The 15,824-nt window shown below is 38.9% G+C and overlaps 1 protein-coding gene across 1 annotated transcript; it reads right to left on the bottom strand.

Annotated features, from left to right (window-relative positions):
• Positions 1 to 442: 442 nt before the first annotated feature.
• On the bottom strand, positions 443 to 15,788 carry zcchc8 (zinc finger, CCHC domain containing 8). The gene is made up of 14 exons (XM_033972006.2): positions 15,611 to 15,788; positions 15,451 to 15,493; positions 15,291 to 15,365; positions 13,747 to 13,837; positions 13,236 to 13,313; positions 9,253 to 9,356; positions 9,045 to 9,110; positions 8,885 to 8,945; positions 7,658 to 7,791; positions 7,442 to 7,584; positions 6,765 to 6,874; positions 6,598 to 6,684; positions 5,202 to 5,322; positions 443 to 1,251 (listed from the first exon to the last, which is right to left on the bottom strand). The coding sequence occupies exons 1-14, from the start codon at positions 15,783 to 15,785 to the stop codon at positions 857 to 859; spliced, it is 1,683 nt and encodes a 560-aa protein (XP_033827897.1). The 5' UTR covers positions 15,786 to 15,788; the 3' UTR covers positions 443 to 856.
• Positions 15,789 to 15,824: the final 36 nt, after the last annotated feature.

Genomic DNA, 15,824 nt, shown 5'->3' with positions numbered 1-15,824 from the left:
GGTGTCGTATACTTATTCTGATACAGCTCAAGACCATTCTAAAGCTATTTAGGAAAGGTTAATTTCTGTCCTGCGAATGGGACTTTTTTGTATTGATACCTACTCAAATGAGTATTTAGTTTCAATACTAGTTTTAGTATCGATAACCCTGGTTATGTCATAACGTCTTCTAAACATATGTAGAAATATCACACACAAAGATTATATACAAGCAGTTTTACTTCAGACTTTTAGAGCAAATCCAAGTAAGAAAAAATTCAAATCATATCTGTATCAAAACTGAAATGAAGAAACAACTGAAACATCTTTTAAATTTACAAACGATTAAAAACACTTTCTGCTTCAACTTTGCTCTCTTTTACACTACTGTATGTACATCATGAATTATCCACATTTGACAAATAAAAATACAGTGCAGAAATTATTTGCTTTAAAAAAAAAAAAAAAAAATTTCCGCTATTTTTTCTTGGACAAACTTCGTGGTGAGCTTTTGAGTAAATCTCTAATCTTCAGGTACGTTCCTGTAGCCTCTGCCACTTCCATAAATTCTGGTGTTTCCTCAAATGGAACAATCCCCGCTGCAAAATTACTTCTATGTGGAATTGGCATGTTTTTTATCCACTTCATCTCCTTCAGGACTTAGCGGAGTATCATCTTGAATATTCAGCGGGCTATCTGGACTATCATCTTGCATTTTAATTAGCCTAAAACTTGTGTACTCTTGGAATTTCACTGGTTCAGGACTTTTGGGCGTGTCTTCCTGCAATCTGATTGGCCCTGGAGTCTGTGGGGGGTCACCTTGAGATTTTATTGGTCCTGAGGCATCGCCCCTTTTTGACTGGCATCTTCAACTTCATCAAAACTCGTTGTCTACTTGAGCTGAGGAGCAGACACTGGGTGAACTTGGTGTGGGTGTACCGATGGCGGGGGTCTCGCAGTCGCTGTTGGTAGCTGTATCTGCATTCTCCAGAGCAGCCCAGATCAGTCTCTGCTGCTCCTCCAGTTCTTCCAGGCTCAGCTCATCAGTTGTCCCCTCCTGGTCCAGTGTCACCCAGCCCTGACCCCTCAGTGCAGGTGAGCCATTGGTGGGGGGCGTGAGCGGGGGGGTGCCCTTGGGAAGGGGCGGGGGTGTGGGGGTGGCAGGAGGGGTGCCCTGGGGTAGAGGAGGAGGTGAGCTGAAGCACGGAGAGCCAGGAGGAGGTGGAGCCTGGAACTGGAAGTCTCCTGAGCTGTTATAAGATGTTCCTGGGTCTGTGGGCAAAAAATTTACAAAATTACCACTTGTGGTTTTCCAATTAGAGGACTTTTATGATGGTCCGGTCAGTGCCATTTTCCTTACATATTTGATTTTATGAACTTCAAAAAGGGCCCATATTAGGTGATTTTCTTATTTATGTTAATGTTTCTACATCACAAACATACCTGATGTTGTGTTTTGGTTCATTCACACATGTTTAACACACAAACCCTGCATATTTAGGCAGAAAACACTCTGTTCCACCTTGTGATGTCACGTGGTTATACAGGAAGTGCTCCACTGAGTTTTTAAACTTCATACACCTTCACTAGAATCATTTGGATAATTTAACCCCTGTAATTGCAAATCTCTACTAAAAAAAGGGAAAAAGGTAGCTGTTAACTTGAAAACTACCACTTCATGACATCGCAAGGTGGAACACAAGGTGAACTTTGGAGATGCAGACAGGCTGTGAATAAAACAAAACACAACTCCATGTATGTTTTTGGGAAGCAACAATACTTTAACCTGGTTTAAAGTTCACAAGAGTCCATTTTTAGTAAAATCCAAAAGTAAAATCTGTCTATCCTTCAGTCCTAAAACTTTTTGTCCAATTGACAATGTGTAAGGCCCCCATTTCTGTTCAAGGAAGGTTTGTCTTACCTAACAAAAATTACTTCTTTAACTCACATGTATAACGCTATCCTCAGACCCAAAGCAAACAAAGGAAACAAAGAAAACAATAGAGCTAGTATGGTATAGTATGCTTTTATTTGAACAGGGACAGTGCACAACATTACATTGACCTTAAAAGAACAGGAAAGATGTTTGGTGCCAGGTTATAGCTAAAGTACTAATTTCCATCTGTAGTCCTTGGACAGGCTGATGTTTAGTAAAAATAAGTTTGGTGCAGATGAATGAAAGACCAGTAAACATATGGTACATACTTCGAATACAACACATCTCGCCCATCAAATACGCCATTTCTAAAACATTCAGTTCACACACACACATCCATGCCAAATTATTCACACACAATCACTGAGTTTCAGATTTACAAATCCTTTCTTTCATACATATTCACTAATGGGTGCAAATTTGATTTGATATTAGCCATTTCTTTGTCACCTGTGCAAACTTTTGAAAACTTGTGCACGTTATAATCTCATTTGACAAACTATTCCACTGACTTCTAGCAACAACAGAGAAAGCCGATTTGGCGAAAGAGGTCCTACGTTTTGGAATGCTGCACTCTCCTCTAGAGGTCGCCCTAGTGACTCGAGTTGTTTTTTCTGAGCTCCATGAGATGATGCTAATAGGTGTGAAAGCACCCATGAAGAGCTGAATGAATATGCTAAGTATGACTCAGGCACAATGCACACTTAGTTTAGCTCAATAGACCTAGCCTACAAACAAACTGTAAACAATAGCCGTTTTCAGTTTCAGTGTAGCTCCTCCTTTCAGATAGATATAAGGCAGTGTCCATCAGTAATCTGACTAGAACTGAAGAAGTGGCTTGGATGAGCAGCGAAACGTCTTCACTCCTACAACTTTTTGTCCAGCTGACAGATTTTACTTTTGGCTTTTACTTGGATGACTGAGGGATTACACAGAAAAATTTTGCATAATATACATTTAAAGCTACCATCTGTAAGTTTGATTTTTTTTCACCAGTAGATGACAGATATGTGAAACCTATTTCCCTCCTCCCCTCGCCTGATCTTTGTTCAGACTAGCTTATGCTCTCTGGTCTTCTGTCGGGCCAAAGCTGGCACACTGTAGGCTAATTTCCACCGGGCATTTCGATTACAAACAGCCCAGGCCGCTTTTGGGTGTATCTTGCTTGACCTATGTCACACCCAAAGGTATGACATAGGCCACCATAAGGTGCAAAACAGCTATAAAAAGACTGATGCTACAGGAGCATCAACACAGATCAACAGCAGGACAACAACGAGCTTGTGGGGTTTGGGACTGGATACGCCTCCACATAGTCAATGGAGGACCAGCAGCACACCAGTAGCGGTAACATTTCTTGGCTAAATGATCATCATCAAGATGGAAAAAAACAGATAAATATAAAATAATAGTTTCTCCCCAGGCACTGACTTGACCTTGTGAGATACCGCCATATTTCCAGTGACGGCAACTGACCTAGCCAGCTGTTTCCTGTTTATTGATGCATGCCATTCCCATCAAGATAAAAAGATATTACATTTGCAGTGGATAATGTAGCTAGCACTAGCAGCCCCCAATGCATTAAATAAAGAGGGGTTAAACGCAGCGTAGAGGTGCAGATAAATGAAATTAAAAAAAAAACAAAAACAAAACTATAACCCGGTATTAGTCAGTTGTTCATGTAGCAGAGCCCTGCCTCTGCACCCAGAGGATGGAAATGCAACTTGGCTGGAGATACTGCTGGAGGTACTACCCCTTTGGAAGGTAGTACCTCCAGCGGTTTGCTTTGGACCCCAAAAAGGGGCCTATGGAAACAAGGCTTGTCAGACAGAAGTCATGTAAATAGCATCTAACGGTGTTATGTGAAATTTAAACAGGGCTGAGTTGGTCAGTGTATTTAAAGATGGTAGCTTTAACATCAGTCTGCTCAAGGGCTACAGGCAGAAATGAGCAATTGTGGTACAACCTGGTACAGTGCATCTCCCCTGGTAAGGCAATTTGCAAATTTGCAATTTGCCTGGTATTGTGCAATGTCACAAAATTAGATTTGTAGATTAGGGACCTGAGGAAGGTCAGAAGGACAGAAACGTTGTACTAATAAATAAAATATTATAGGGCTGGCATTTCACTATAAAAATACAAGTTAGATAAGATTGATGCAATCAAATGGGACATAACTTGTAACTTGGGAGTTAAGCATTTTAAATAGCCGGTAACTTCAAAGTTGGTTATTACCATTATCACTATTAGGGATATTTTGTAGTCTTGTGAAGATGTGTGGACTTTTGAGATGACTGCTTAAATTTCCATTACTTGTCAAACCATGTGTCAATTATGCAAACAAACAGTGACCCACATTATAATGCTATTCAAAGCTCAAAAAGGACTACAAAAGTGTATAAAAGTCCAGCGGCTTCATTTTGGATCAGTGAAATGGAACACTATAATTGTGACATAACATGTCTCAGAGTAAAACCTAGGAGTAGGAGCTGTCTAAATGTCAATTAAGTCTGGAGGCGTAATGAAAGGATATTAAGAAGAATATGAGAGAAAGAGAGACACTTTTCTAATGAGAGCACAGGAAGAGAGGGCCGAGTTTGTAGAGGAGGAGTTACAATGACCATGAGTCACTGATCATGTGTCCAGGTCCATACTCAAGTACAAATTAGGGCTTCAGTTGACAATTATTTTAGTAATTGACTAGTCAGCAATTATGTTTTTGATAAATGGTGATTAATAGTCAAAGCATTTTTTCTAATGTGGCTTGAAGATTTAACCAGTTAAAGCCACAATATGTAACTTTTTAGTCATATAGACTAAATAAAAGTGTTTTTTTTTAAATTTTGGTTATGTTCATTTATTGAAAAACTTGTGGGCTTGCATTTCTACAAACATGACTTATTTGGCCTGGAGGAGGTAGCTTCCATGGAGAAGTTGTTCCTTTGGCAATAATATTCCACAAAATGCCACAAAACTCATCAATCTCCATGGAGAATGTTTTGAAGTATGTCTTTTCCCAAGTATGGGTTTACCTTTTTTCCCACAGAATCATCCAGAAAATTACAAAATATGCCGAATAGAGAAGCATTTTTTATGATATGCATGTAGAGTGTGGTAGTCTGTTTATACTCCAGATAACAAAGAAAGAATAAAATAAAAATGATTAAAATGGTCAACGATTACTTTTGAAGCTTTAGCTTAATTGTCGCAGTCCTAGTACAGATTCTTAGCAGTCAAGAATGATTAAAACGTGCTTTGATTAAAAAAAACAGAGAAAAAGCGCTACCTGACTCGATGTCCATATCCGAGCTCAAGGTCACGCTCCTGTCGGGACTGGAGCTGTACTTCTTCCTCTTCTGTGGAGACGAGTCCGATTCATGTCTTCTCTTGTTACAAGCAGCACCAGGCTGTGAAGAAAATATTTTAAACATATCACTCATTTGGGCATTGTATATTCAATCCACATCTCTCTCAAGGTGTAGTCCTGGTCAGCAGCCCTAGTTAAGGGCTAAACCAGGTATACATCAGGACTTGTCAGTGGCCCTAGTTAAGTCATGATGTACACCTGGTTTAGTCCCGGTCAATGGCCCTAGTTAAGTCACGATATACACCTGGTTTAGACCTGGTCAGCGGCCCTAGTTAAGCACTAAACCAGGTGTACATCATGACTTGTCAGTGGCCCTAGTTAAGTAACAGTGTACACCTGGTTTAGTCCTCTTGTAGGTTTAGTCCCAATTTTGAGGTGGGGTGTTTAAGTGTCATATTAGGTTATTTATAAATAGGAACAAGTATATTCCACTATCACTGTGGATTTCTTTAAAGGTGCACTAACTTTTCTGGTAGAGGTTCAGCCACCTGCTTGTCTCCACAGACGTTAATTTCAGCCTTTAAGGTGACGGTAGGGAAATGTGTCCTCTGCATTTGACCCATCCTTCAGTGTCTTCGGGTTAATTCTGTCAGGAGCAGTGGGATTCATCTCCAGATCTCCAGAACTATCTTAACTGGAGGATCTATTGTACACGTTGATGATGGGCAGTGTCTTAGCCTTGAATGTTCCCCAGTAAGGTATTGTAACTTCTCCGTAGAGATACTAAGAAAGTGACATCATGGGGCCATATTATAGGTCAGATCTTTGGAGAAGCGACACTGCTCAGAGTAAGAATTCATATTTTTCAATGTATTTCTGAGCAATAAACACATTTGTAATCTAGGGATAGCAGTAAAACATCTCCACTGAGACAAACAGGTAGATCCTCCACAATAAAAGCTACATAGCCCACCTTTAAAATATTGTAAAATGTTTTGTGATTATAATTTATGTTATCCTTGATATGTAATTAGTTCATAGTTTGTTTTATTAAGATCACCATTAGATGTCTCGAGGGCCAGCTAGTCTTCCTGGGGTCCTTTTTTATAACATTTCAGCATTTTGGTTTGTTTAAAACTTCAACCTTGTTTGGTCATATAGTTGTAGGCAGATTTTTCCAGGCTTTCATGGCTCTATAGAACATGGTTTGTCCAAGAATATTATTTTGAGAAATGGGATGAGAAACCAAACTGCAGTACATGTCTTGTAGCATATCCATGTGACTCTGAATTGTGTCTTAGTTGATCATACATGAACATTGCAACTGAAATTCAACTGAATACCGTGGAAAACAAAACTATTTAAATGTTATTACCGTTGGAAAGTTACTGGACAGGTATGCAGCGTAGTTTTCCTTCATGTGATTGCTTTGTATTGGAACAGAGCCATAATGCATGAACTCCTGGAAGTCAGAAGGGAACAGACACTGTGAGAAAATCCTTTAAATATAAATTTTTACAAGCACCCAAAACACAAACTTACATCTTTCATTTTGTGAGGCGTGGCTACATTGAATCCGGGGAAATCTACTAGCTTTGACACATCATATGAGACTCTGAGCGGGTCTTCTGTCGAACTGCCATCATTTGAAACTGAACAAAATTGTATACATAATATAAAGAGGTGGTATAACACTTATAGCGTATAGGGTATTGACTGCCTACACATAATACCTTTTATTGTTTTGAAATAATGCCATAATCGAAAACAGCGTATTAAACAAGTTTCACTTGCTCTGAATTCCCCCTCCCACTGCTCTCCACACCAAGTCACTCCCCTTTCAGAGCACCATCACATTGCAAAGGTGTCCATTCTGGTAATGAAACTACTGCACATCAACATAAGGTTAGTTGTTATTGTTTTCTATCATGCTTTTGTACATTTATGTAAAATTGCCATGGGTGATGTAGGCTTATGAGCTGAGCATGGGACAGAATTGAACAGAATCTTACAGCTAACTGTGAGGAGTGTTCAAATAGGTCCTGGGTGAGATTGCTGAAATTACTCAAACATGCATGGATAACATAAAACCACTTCAGGCATATTTTTGATGAGGGAACAGCATTATAACATGACAGCAGCCCCAGAAAGTCAATTTTACATAATACAACAATGGCTTTTCAGTTGAAAGACCCATTCTTGCCATTAGCTAAACATACCATTGCCATCGTACAGGGCTAGTCCAGAGTGCTCCATCTCCGCCTCCTTAAGCCAACCTGGTGGATATCCCAGCTGCCTCATGCGATAGATGAGTGGAGGCAGTGAGCAGTTGTCGATGCCCAGAGCAGACAGCAACTCTTCACTGTTTGTTATAAGAACATAAAATGTAACTAATATGCTACATTATATTATTATGTAGAATTATAAAAGCTTGCCTCATGATTCCAGGCTTGTATTTGGAGAAGCGTTCCTCCACCTCGTCTGCGTGGTAACGGTTACCCTGCATGGCTTGGTTGCTATTCTGATTAAACTCCTTTCTTCTCTCATTTATTGCTGCCATATCTTTAGGCTATCCAAACGCAGAATAAAAAAATAAACTGATTAAGGGCCTGTAGCTGTTTATTATTGTCAAGATAAATGCTCTTTACATCATGCATTGTTTGGTAAAAGCTGCTAAATACGAAAAGAAATTGAGACCGTATAATGGAGTAATTATTCATAGCATTTTTTCAACTACTACAGAATCTACTGGCAGGATCACCTTTTTTCATATCAATCAGGAACATTGTTACTAAGAATCATAGGAAACCAAATGCCTGTCACTATCCCAGACACTTGATTCTCTGTCATAGAGCATTTTCAAGAGTAACAAAAATGCAAATAGGCAGAGATTGGTTGCCTGGCAAATCCAGAATGATATCTCTGTGCATTTTTTTTTTAATACAGATTGCCATCAGTCTGGTCCCCACGTCCTCCATTGCCTCTCAAGCCTAGTCATGGTGATTGTGCAATCAAATCAATTTTTTTCTACTAGGGAGCTCATTGGTCACCTATGATTTACAAATAAAATCAAATTGATCTCACCTCAGATTAAGTGCTTTGCATATTTTTCAGCCCCCTGTGATATCTTTTTTCCCTTTATTATTTCCAATACAGACAGATCAGGTGGACTGGCTAATCCGCCTGTCAATCATGCTCATTTGAAAATGGGAAGCTTCACTTGTGACCAGACTCACATCTCCATAAAGTATTCAAGAAGTGTGTATTCTACATCCCAGGCAAAAAGACTGGATAACTATAAAGAAACCAACTGTATAAAATTATGCATTTGTTTATGTGTCATGGTGCAATATCTCAGCGATAGAAAAGACTAAGTGGCTGGGGCAAAAAGTTCAAACTAAAACATGTTCCTAACTTGTGGTTTGAAATCAGGTACAAGCCCTTTAAGACAATGGATGATACTTGTTAGTAACATATAACTTAACATCCACAAAGAAAACTTTTAGTAGCATGAGACCCCTAAAAAGTAATATGACATTAGAAAAATAAAACTGCCGAGTACCTTTCTCCATTGATTACTTAGCGTTTGCACAGCCATAAAGATATGAACATCTTTTTGATAAACAAGTATACAGTGAAGATTACATATAATTTGAAACTACCTTGGGACAGTCTCTCAGCTGATGTCCAACAGACCCACAGTTGAAACACATGGACTTGGGTCTACACAGAAGTAGCATAATGGAGAAATATTATGTACAGAATGAAGAATGCAGAGGTTAGAACTGCCAATCATAGAAGGTAATACCTACTAAATCTTACCTTTTGTCTTTCATCTCTATATCTTGCCCATTTGTGCCAATGACTTGATTGAAAATTTGCTGGTAACTTTGGTACAATTCAGGAAGTCATAAACAAGTTATGGCTAGCTGTAAACATATGTAGTAGCTGCTAGTAATTTAGTAGACACAAAATAGTGCAGCGTGTGACCATATATAAAAAGGTCAGATGATGTCTGAGTTAAAGATACACTGGCACCTCCCATCCGTCAGTCATCGAACTGTTTTCATTCAGAAGAGGCTGTCCAAGTTTGTCCACACTAAATGTAGTAAAATGTTGAACACTTCCAACAATCTATGATATGAATTAAGAAAGGGAAAAAAAAGTTACAAACACAGTTAAATGCTAGTTTTTCCCCATAGATTCCAAGGAGAATATGGTGGCACAGATAAATTCTTTTGAATAATTTATTACCATGTAATTTGTGGAGTACATGAGTGGCTTATTTCCTATATCTAATCTTTAAACAGCCATTTTTACACAGTATACTTCATGATATTATAATGTAGGGTTGTAGACAAAAACTGTTGGTCGACTAAACACGTCCTGTCAATTGATTAGTGGACTAAAAAGGGGGCATGGCAAAAGCTCTCAATCTATTATGAATCTCTATGTTATATACACACATGGACAAACTAGTTGGTACCCTTCGGTTAACGAAAGAAAAACTCATGGCCACAGAAATAACTTTAAACTGAAAAAAGTAATTATAAATAAAAATTATCTGAAATTTAACTAATGAAAGTCAGACATTGCTTTTCAACCATGCTTCAACAGAATTACTTAAAAAAAATAACCTCATGAAACGGGCCTGGACAAAAATGATGGTACCCCTAGAAAAGACTGAAAATAATGTGACCAAAGGGACATGTTAATCCAAGGTGTGTCCACTAATTAGCATCACAGGTGTCTACAATCTTGTAAATCAGTGGGCTTATATCTAGGGCTACAGGGTCACTGTGCTGTTTGGTAACATGGTGTGTACCACACTCAACATGGACCAGAGGAAGCAAAAGAAAGAGTTGTCTCAGGAGATTAGAAAGAAAATTATAGACAAGCATGTTAAAGGTAATAAGACCATCTCCAAGCAGCTTGATGTTCCTGTGACTACAGTTGCACATATTATTCAGAAATAAAGATCCACGGGACTGTAGCCAACCTCCCTGGACGTGGCCGCAGGAGGAAAATTGATGACAAATAAAAAAGATGGATAATACGAATGGTAACAAAAAAGCCCAGAAAAACTCACGGGTCATAGGTCTTGCAACAGAACAATGACCAAAAATGCACAGCTAAAAACACCCAAGAATGGCTAAGAGGAAAACATTGGACTATTCTAAAGAGGCGTTCTACGAGGCCTGACCTAAATCCAATTGAGCATTTTTGGAAGGAGCTGAAACATGCCATCTGGAAAAGCAACCCTTCAAACCTGAGACAACTGGAGCAATTTCCTCATGAGGAGTGGGTCAAAATACCTGATGAGAGGTGCAGAAGTCTCATTAACAGTTACAGGAATCATTTGTTTGGTTACATTTCATACATTTTTTAGTATTACTTTTGTCAGATTCAAGTTATTTCTGTGACCATTGTGAGTTTTTCTTACAATAACCGATGGGTACCAACAATTTTGTCCACGTGTGTATTATAGTACAGCCTACCTTTTCGCTGGAATGCTTATTGGAATGCTGTATTTACAGTGAGGCAAATAAGTATTTGAACACCCTGTGATTTTGCAAGTTCTCCCATTTAGAAATCATGGAAGGGTCTGAAATTTTCATTTTGCATGTCCACTGTGAGAGACATAATTTTAAAAAAAATTGTATGATTTTTCAAATAATTTATTTGTATGTTACTGCTGCAAATAAGTATTTGAACACCTGAGAAAATCAATGTTAATATTTGGTACAGCAGCCTTTGTTCGCAATCAAACATTTCCTGTAGTTTTTCACCAGGTTTGCACACACTGCAGGAGGGATTTTGGCCCACTCCTCCACACAGATCTTCTCTAGATCAGTCAGGTTTTTGGGCTGTCCCTGAGAAACACGGAGTTTGAGCTCCCTCCAAAGATTTTCTATTAGGTTTAGGTTTGGAGACTGGCTAGCCCTAACCTTGATATGCTTCTTACGGAGTCACTCCTTGGTCATCCTGGCTGTGTGCTTCGGGTCATTGTCATGTTGGAAGACCCAGCCACGATCCATCTTCAATGCTCTAACTGAGGCAAGGAGGTTGTTCCCCCAAATCTCGCAATACATGGCCCCGGTCATTCTTTCGTTAATACAGTGCAGTCGTCCTGTCCCATGTGCAGAAAAACACCTCCAAAGCATGATGCTACCACCCCCATGCTTCACAGTAGGGATGGTCTCATCATTCTTCTTCCTCCAAACATGGCGAGTGTTTTATTTTAGTCTCATCTGACCACATGACTTTCTCCCATGACTCCTCTGGATCATCCAAATGGTCATTGGCAAACTTAAGACAGGCCTGGACATGTGCTGGTTTAAGCAGGGGAACCTTCCGTGCCATGCATGATTTTAAACCATGACGTCTTAGTGTATTACTAACAGTAACCTTGGAAATGGTGGTCCCAGCTCTTTTCATTGACCAGCTCCTCCCGTGTAGTTCTGGGTTGATTCCTCACCTTTCTTAGGATCAGTAGACCTCACGAGGTGAGATCTTGCATGGAGCCCCAGTCTGAGGGAGATTGACAGTAATGTTTAGCTTCTTCCATTTTCTAATAATTGCTCCAACAGTGGATCTTTTTTCACCAAGCTGCTTGGCAATTGTCCGTAGCCCTTTCCAGCCTTGTGGAGGTCTACAATTTTGTCTCTTGTGCATTTTGACAGGTCTTTGGTCTTGGCCATGTTAGTAGTTGGAGTCTTACTGATTGTGTGGGGTGGACTTTATGCAGCTAACGACCTCAAACAGGTGCTTCTAATTTAGGATAATAAGTGGAGTGGAGGTGGACTTTTTAAAAGGTGGACTAACAGGTCTTTGAGGGTCAGAATTCTAGCTGATAGACAGGTGTTCAAATACTTATTTGCAGCAGTAACATACAAATACATTATTTTTAAAAAAATCATACAATGTGATTTCCAGATTATTTTTAGATTATGTCTCTCACAGTGGACATGCACTTAGAAATCACGGAGGGGTCTGAAATTTTCATTTTAAGTGGGAGAACTTGCAAAATTACAGGGTGTTCAAATACTTATTTGCCTCACTGTATATTGGAATTATACCTAACAGTGATTTTAGTAGAAATTTAAGCATAATTTATATAAGAACCTTTTATATTTATTACATCGTCCTTGCAGACTGCGCACCACATTAACTGCTAAGAAGCCACTTTTGGCATAACGGTGAGTGTTCTCTTTTACCACAGCCAGACTTTGACAGATATTGACATGCTGTACCTCTTGTAAAAGCTCTATTTAGTTAATTACAAGTCCCAATGCATGCATGAGTAAAAAAATTGCCAGTGCCACTTAGCCACATTAGTATGCTACCATTGTAAACACAACCACTGCATCATTGAAATTTTTTTTTATATTTCACATAGTTCATGTGACAGTCACATATGATTAGAGCTGAGCTTAACGTGCAGAACAGTTAATGTGCTTCTTTATTGTCATCTCCTCTTTGGTCAGCTGAGAGCGCGAACACTGACCGACAAATTAAGACACTGCATGCTTATAGTGGTATTGGTGCTTGGCGAGGGCAGCACATTGACAATTATCAGTACTGGCACATGGTTTTGGTATCGATGAATGCCTATATGACGCAAACTGCACTCACAAGACTATATCTGCAACGGATTTCATGCAAAAACAACTAGACACAAGACACAATGCATTTAAAAAGAGCTTAATTTAAACTTAATGAGTGAATATACATTTTTATATAAAATACATAATCTGCAGCTACTTCACTCACTCACTTCTCCTTTCTGCAGCTGCCTCACATAAATCTCATCTAAATAAAATGATCGACTAAGAATCCATTGACCAATTAATTGTCTATATGGCTAAAGACCTAAAGCCCCATTACAATTGGCAACAAAGTGATTTTCTGATGCTATATTCCAGGTTACTTTTAGACTATGAGGTGCCACCATAGTCTCCTCTAATGGGAAACACAGATTTTTTAATATGTAAAACAAAAAACAGTGCTTACTTTGAACGATTCTGATGTAGTTTTTACATTGGTAAAATTTAACATGTGTGGATCCTCTTCCAAAGCAAACGCAGAAGGCTGTACAAAAAAGTTTTAAATTGAAACATGGGTTGAAAAAGCATCTACAAATAGTAAGGTGAAAGCCAAAAGTAGAATCTGTCAACTGAACAAAAAAGTTATAAGAGTGAAGACATCTCACTGCTTATCCAAACCGCTTCTTCAGTTTTGGTCAGATTGCTGGTGCAGTTTTTTGTCCAGTTCACAGATTTTACTTTTAGCTTTCACTATGGATCAGACCTGGGTGACTAAGGTATTACACAGTAGTAAGGTGGTAGAAAGAATACCCTGTAATAATTCAAATGAGCAGAAATAAGTTATACATTATGGGATAAAAAATTGACAGTGACACATCAAGTAAAAGTGATAACTATCAAGTCTTATTTTCAATTTATTGACCCATATCTTACATCTTTTATTCTGTCATTTTGTGTTTAATTGCAAGAATACACACCTGTGCTTTTAGATAGTAGATGGAGGACCCAATTTTCTGATTCTTTACTATGATGCTGCAGATGGCATCTTCAATTTCTTGACGGCACTTCCTATAAAAGAGTAAAGGATTACTTGTAAAGAATTAACAAAACGCATAACAGTTAGATACACATACGCATATACTCATGCTCTTAGTAAGGCAATAATATTAATTACAAACATAACAATTAAAGTATCACACTATGCAGCAGTCTGTAAGGATGAAATAGAACTATTATTTCGCCATTGAGGCAAGCAGGAGATTTATACCACCATGCCAAGAACAGGTTAGATCTGTGGAGAGGTGACTCCACTAACATGTAGTGTTGCCACAATACTAAAATTTCCAATTCCGATACCACAAGGAAAATGAGGACACTTTTTGTTTAGTTGACAGAATGTGATTCTCAACATTAAATGGTAGTAATTTATTTTATTTCACCACGTGGTCTTAAATCTGTGTACTTCCTGTGTCGTCCAGGTAGGTTCCATAGTGAACCCTGGGCATTTACTAGTCTACAACTTCAAAATTTTATTGTCATACTGTATGTACAGTGAGAAACACGTTTCCCCATACCATGAGATTCTTACTTTGCTAACCACACTGGGTGCCAAAGTATATAGAAAATCAGATACAAAACAGATAAGATAAAGAGAGCATATAAAAGATATATATATATATATATATATATATATCTTTTATATGCTCTCTTTATCTTGTTATCTGTTTTGTCCTTTGTGATCCTTCATAGTAGTACTGCCGTACCACACAATGATGCAGCTGGTCAGGATGGACTCAATAATGCAGCTGTAGAAGTTGTTGAGGATTTTGGGCGACATGTCAAATTTTCTCAGCCTCTTCAGGAAATACAGCCACTGTTCAGCCTTCTTCACCACCTGTGTTGTATTCAGTGTCCAGGTGAGGTCATCACTGATGTGGACCCCCAGGTATTTAAAGCTGCTCACTCTCTCCACCTCAAGGTCCCGGATAAACAGTGGCTGATGAGGTCTCCTCTTCTTCCTCATGTCCACTATCATCTCCTTTGTCTTGCCAGTGTTAAGAGTGTGGTTGTTGACTCTGCACCATGTCACCAGACTGTCCACCTCCATCCTGTAGGCCGCCTCGTCTCCACCTGTGATACGCCCCATCACGGCTGTGTCGTAGGCAAACTTCAGAATGAGTCTATGCGTCTTATACTTGTTCTGATACAGCTCAAGACCATTCTAATGCTATTCAGGAAAGATTCATTTCTATCCTGTGAATGCGACTTTAGTTTTGATGCTTGCTGAAATGAGTAATCAATTTCAATACTAGTTTTAGTATCAATTTGCATCTTTTTTTTGATACTTCTGACAACTAACATGGTTTTTCAAGGTATTTAGTTTTGCTATTAAAACACCTGTATATGAATAAATGCAAGATGGAATGCGTGAAATATCATGCTATGGAATATTTTAGTCAAAGCAATAACATCTTCATGGAAACAGGCAGATGGCAGATTTCAGCATGTTAAAAATACTTACTTTGAGATCAGATTATTGGCATAGAGGATTTGAAGAACAGGTCCGTCCACATTCACATCGTCCACTGTAACACCACTAACAAACATATAAGGTGAAACAGCTTTGTATGAATCGTGGCCATTAATTTAACTTAGAATTATTTAGAATGACAATACGCTACCTAGGACGCATCAGGACATTAAGATTTCTTCTCAATCCTTTATGTGATCATCTGATTAAAGAAAATCTAAAATTCAACATTTGATGGTTTCGGTTCTGAAAGAAATGCTAACCCGTGCATAGCATTAGCTAGCGCTGTATCCACAACAACCGAAGGATATTTTCTTCAGTAAGTTTCTGAATAAGGCTATCCGACTCCTCCAGCCTGCTTCGGAGCACCCCCAGCTCGCTCTCCTTTTCATTCTCCTCTGTGAAGCGAATGTGAGTGTTGACAGACGGAGCAGCATCATCCAACTGCTCGAAAAGTTCTCTATCGCCGAAATCCACCTCCGCCATTTTCTCCCGAGCGGACGCAGTAGTACGTAGCGACGTCAC

Source organism: Periophthalmus magnuspinnatus, chromosome 9 (assembly GCF_009829125.3).
Source record: "Periophthalmus magnuspinnatus isolate fPerMag1 chromosome 9, fPerMag1.2.pri, whole genome shotgun sequence".
Lineage (NCBI taxonomy): Eukaryota > Metazoa > Chordata > Actinopteri > Gobiiformes > Gobiidae > Periophthalmus > Periophthalmus magnuspinnatus.
This window is presented reverse-complemented; position numbering and strand designations above follow the sequence as displayed.